This window comes from Podarcis erhardii (assembly GCF_964252035.2).
Source record: "Podarcis erhardii genome assembly, chromosome: 2".
NCBI classification, from domain to species: Eukaryota; Metazoa; Chordata; class Lepidosauria; order Squamata; family Lacertidae; genus Podarcis; species Podarcis erhardii.
The window spans coordinates 70,715,543-70,720,310 of NC_138498.1; the positions used below are offsets into that span (position 1 = coordinate 70,715,543).

Below are 4,768 nucleotides of genomic sequence, written 5' to 3' on the forward strand. Positions count from 1 at the left end.
TTGTAAGAAGTATTAGCAGCTCAGACACCTTCCCATATTCATTTATGAATACATTCATTTATGAATACAGTGAATTAATAATTGAGAAACTGGCGTGTCTTACATAGTAGGTAGAAATGACTGTTCAGAGTTTTGATTTTCAGTGTCTTCATTTTCTTCTGTTTGCAGGTGAAGAACATTATCTACCATGCAGTGAAAGATGCTGTTGGCACACTAAAGGCTCACGAGTCCAAACTGGCTAGGTCGTAGGAACTGGTGATTCCAAACACCCCCCCTCTGGAGTCATTTTTTTGCTCATAGTATAGAAGGGGAGCACACATACCTGCCTGTGCAGGAGCCAAACGCTTCTCGCTAAGAGATGCCATGGCATTCATTACACTCTCCAGCCACCGTCTTCTATGCTGCCTCAATACTAAGGAAACTAAAGGAAGGTCACTATAACATGCAAAGTTTCCCACCTAATGAAAGGTGCTGTGTCCCTTTCCTGTGGCCTTTTGCAAATTTAAATTGTATGGAAACCATGTGGTGTTCCTGCCTATTATGAATAGAACGTGTGAACCTTTTTCATGCCTAGTTAGTCTTTCCAAGAAGTTAGAAAGAATGATGTGAAGATGGACATTCTCTTGCAGACTTTAGCCAACTCTGAAAGAGTGTGATCACCAGGAGCCCAGCTGCTGAAGCAGGTCCTCCTGAGTCTGACACAGGCCAAGGAAAGAAAGATGTTCTTCATGCTCCCTTTTTAAGAGTTCGCTATACACTGTAGAAACGCAGAATCGCAGAGAGAAACCACTTTTTCCCTGATGGCTCCAGGATTTAAAAATGTGTATTTAGTGAAAAACTAGGTTTGTAGTGAAACAGTATTTCATGAAAGTAGATATTTTTAGAATTTGAAATACCACAACTGTTCCTGGGTTACAAGGAAAGGCACATTGTGTTTAGTCTTCCTTTCAGTAAAACCTTTCAAGAAATGATTCTTAGAAATAAATCCAAAATAGCACAATTGGCCAGAGGAGAGCTAAAAGAAATTGACTTCCAACACCAGTTTCCACAAATGCAAGGGGGGAGAAAGAACTTTTATGTTTTGGAGATGTTGTACATCTCTCCCTAAACTGGCAAACCAGGTAATAGTTCACCAGTTGTCAGTTCTAGATTGGGACTTATACTTCCCAGAGCTAATTTTCAATATCAGCTTTGTCCAGAAATATTTTCAGTAAAATGTTCCTGCTTGATAGAGTTGTATTCAGAATTGTCACCATTGAACTGATGGATTCCATTGTTTGACTGTACATTGGGACTATATCTACCTTCTATCCAGCTGTACTGTAGTGCCACCTGCAGGCCTGTTAATATGTTCACGGTTATTTCATTTTTTAAAAAATAAAAGTCATTTACTGTAGAATCTTCTTTAAACCTACACTGAATCTGTGCAAGAGGAATTGTGGGTGGGGCTAAAGAAGTGCCATTGCTTCTGAGCTCCCACTCCTCTCCCATAACTCTGAGAGCTGCATTCATGCATATTTTTCAGAGGCAACTTCCAAGGTTTGCTGCACCGTTTCCCTTCAGTACCTAGTAATAATGACCTTTTTTTCAGGAGGCAGCAAAACTGCAACATGGTTTCAGCAGTGAACCAGTCAAGCAATCCCATGTGTATTTTATTTCTCTTATAGGTATGATGTGGTCAAACTTGACCCATGAAACACTCCGGCATAACACAGACTCCACTCCCCAATTCAGAACAGGCTAAACCCTGTAAGAGTTACTATGGGAGAGCAAAAATGTCATAGTTGTGGTCACTTAGAAGAAACCAAGATGTAGCAAACATTGTGTTTTTCCACTTATCTATACCACTCAGACTGGGATAAAGTCTCTGTGTGTGCTTACTCTCTCAGCTATTTATCTGAATTGCAAAGCCCCTTCAAAATGCCTTCAGTTTTCCCTTCACCCACCAGCAAAATGTTCCTCATCCATTTACTGTAATTTCGTTGGCAATCTCACTTGAAATCTGCCTCATGCAACCAACGTTGGATACCCAGGTTTGGGCAGCTGGAGCATACTTGGGCTCCCATACTTTTGGAGCTGCGTTGGTGCAAGGCCAGAATCAGTGCCATGACATGCAGCTCTGGTCACATCTCTGCGCATCTGTTGGGTGACTGAGGGGTAAAATAGCCACCCCCAGAGATCTATTCCCTCATCTCTGCATGCATACTCCCCAACAATTCTAGTTCATCAGCACTGACCACATAGGACAGCAGCTGAAATTCCTCACTATATATTCCAGACTGTCAACATGGTCTCATCATTAGAACTTAAGAGGCCTGCTGAATCAGACCAAAGGCCCATCTTGCCCTGCATTCTGTGGCCAGCCTGGCCTATGGGAAGCCCACAAGCAGGGCATGAGCAAAACCACACACTCCAGCTCATGATCCTCAGCAGCTGGTATTCAGACATAACATGTCTGTGATAGCTGAAGTTAATACCACCATCATAACTACTAGCAATTTGTTTGTCTCATTTGGCCAACATTACTGTACTGGTTTTGGTGGGTGACATTAATGGTACTTCCTTTTCTGTAGCCTCCAGTAATTCCCTCAGAGCAGGATAATCTTCTCAAGCAGGAGTTGATGCCTTCCAAACTACACATTTTATCATGGCTGCCAAGCATCTAAGCCTCAGGACAAAAAATGCTAGTGGAAATCACAGCAATGATTTGAATTGCAAACCCATATTTTATTTGTGGTGGTTTCAAGATGTCCTGGATTTTCGCTTCTCTCATCTGTGCTCCAGTGACTAAGCATTAAAAATATTGCTACGTTGCACTGTATTTCATAGGGTTTTTAATGGGAAATCTCAGCTACTGCTTAGATTCTGAACAATTAGGAAATAAACTTGAGTGTGTATAGTATTTGTATCCTAAGTCATGCAATTGCTACTACTAAAAACATATAGCAGCAATACTAGAGGAGCATGTAACATGCCCTCTCCAAGTTGTAGAAGAAACCAAAGCAATAAAATTAAGATCCCTGACCTTCTTAGCACTGTGTTGAATTCCACCTGTTTGGGTGATAGTCAACCAAAGTTTGCTGACTAGACCTATTAAAATTAATGAATGTTTTATAGTGTGTCAACCTTTTGCTGGAGTTGCAATATTTATCTATGAATATGTGTTTAGCCTTAACCTTATGCCCCAAGAAGTTCACATGCAAAAGGAATAAAGAAAGATTGATTAACTTGAATATATGTGGCAAAATATATGGATGCGGCTTAAGAAAGCAGGTACAAATACAAGCTGGTTGCAAATTGTACAACACAAATAGACGTTGGTCTAAAGAGCAAAGAAAGATCCCTATCAAAAGCTCAAAGAGAAATTAAGTGTGACATTTGTCACAGTACCCACACTAAAGCAAAGAAAGGGAGGGAGAATGGTGTCCTGAAGCAAAGCATAGTGTCAGGCTGGTCCTTGAGATTAGTGTGAAAAGGGGTCCATGAAAGCAAACCAGTCACTGAACATCTGGAGTTTTGGTATTATTCTGAGCCAATGCTAGGCTATGGAGAGGGGAGGGGGTCTTTGGGATTAGTGATTTGTCATAACACCTATATTCCATTGTTACATTATTTCCTATTAAGTTCCTGTCTGTTCCTCATTTTGTTTATTTTGCTCATTTGGTACTGAGAAATTACTATATTTGTTTCCAGAGTCTTAAGGTTTTCTTAATGTTGTGAAACCCATTCTTTTTACAGGAGATGTTAAAGTTTGCTGGTAACACCAGATTACTGTGCTGAACTATAAAGTATTAGGAGCCCAGGAACATATTTCTGGGACATATTTGAGACAGTAACTGGACCAGGGTCAAGGAAGTTCATTTAGGAGTATATTTTATATAAAGTTTATGCCAACAATTCCAGTGCCATGATCTAAAAAGTTCAGACTGGCACACACCATTACAACATAACTTAGTCATGTTCATTAATTCAGTGGGTCTACTCTGAGTAAAACTTAGTTGAATAGCACCCTTTGTCCTCTTTCATTGTTCTTCCTAGATGTGCTGGCCAGCAATTACAATTTTTTTGCTGAATAATCCATTCAGGAGGCATTAAGCAGGCCAGCCATGGGTAACTGTTAATCATTTCATCATGGGAGCACATCAAAATACTGTGGCTTTCAGTTCTCCTTTCACATCCTCATTCTTGTGCAGTGAAATGCTTTAGCCAGCCAACTGGCTATTGAAATGCTTTGAAGGTTTCAGTGAACTCCCTTTCCCTTTTTGGCCTTTTGATAGGCACTTTCCAGCTCTTCCTTTCCTTCTGGGAGCCAGTTAAAAGTAGTAAAGGTTTCAGTATCATTTTTTAGTACATGGCAAAACAGAGTGATTGACTGACCAAGATATATCTGACACAACCTTACATCTGAGGTTGTGGTAGAACATTTGAAAAGCGCAGACTCCAGTGAGCCTTTTCCTTTTTTACGCTTTCACCAATTATCCATTAAATATATATGCTAAAAACATTTTGAGAAGAATGGCAAGGCCACTGAGAACGCATGTACATTTTAACTTTCTTGGATGTCAGAAAATTGTAAAACAAAAGACAACAGGGTTATCTTTTAAACTGGTATCTTATTCGTTGTAGTGCTTTGTTTATTCAGGGGGTTTAAAAAAGACTCCCTAGAACAGTGGGATGTGTCTTAAATACTGGAAACGGAAGAACAAGCCAGTTTAAGATAATTTGATTTAATTACATGATCTAACAAACTACAAGAGGTATTCAATCT

The 4,768-nt window shown here is 40.0% G+C and overlaps 1 protein-coding gene across 4 annotated transcripts in view; it reads left to right on the plus strand.

Annotated features, from left to right (window-relative positions):
* The window catches only part of KDM3B (lysine demethylase 3B), a 42,450-nt gene extending 41,051 nt beyond the window's left edge, over positions 1-1,399 (plus strand). For all 4 annotated transcript variants that reach the window (XM_081851196.1, XM_081851195.1, XM_081851197.1 and 1 more), the window contains exon 24: positions 169-1,399. In XM_081851196.1, the coding sequence (XP_081707322.1) occupies positions 169-249 (81 nt within the window). In that variant the 3' untranslated portion in view covers positions 250-1,399. The remainder of the gene's footprint in view (positions 1-168) is intronic.
* Positions 1,400-4,768: the final 3,369 nt, after the last annotated feature.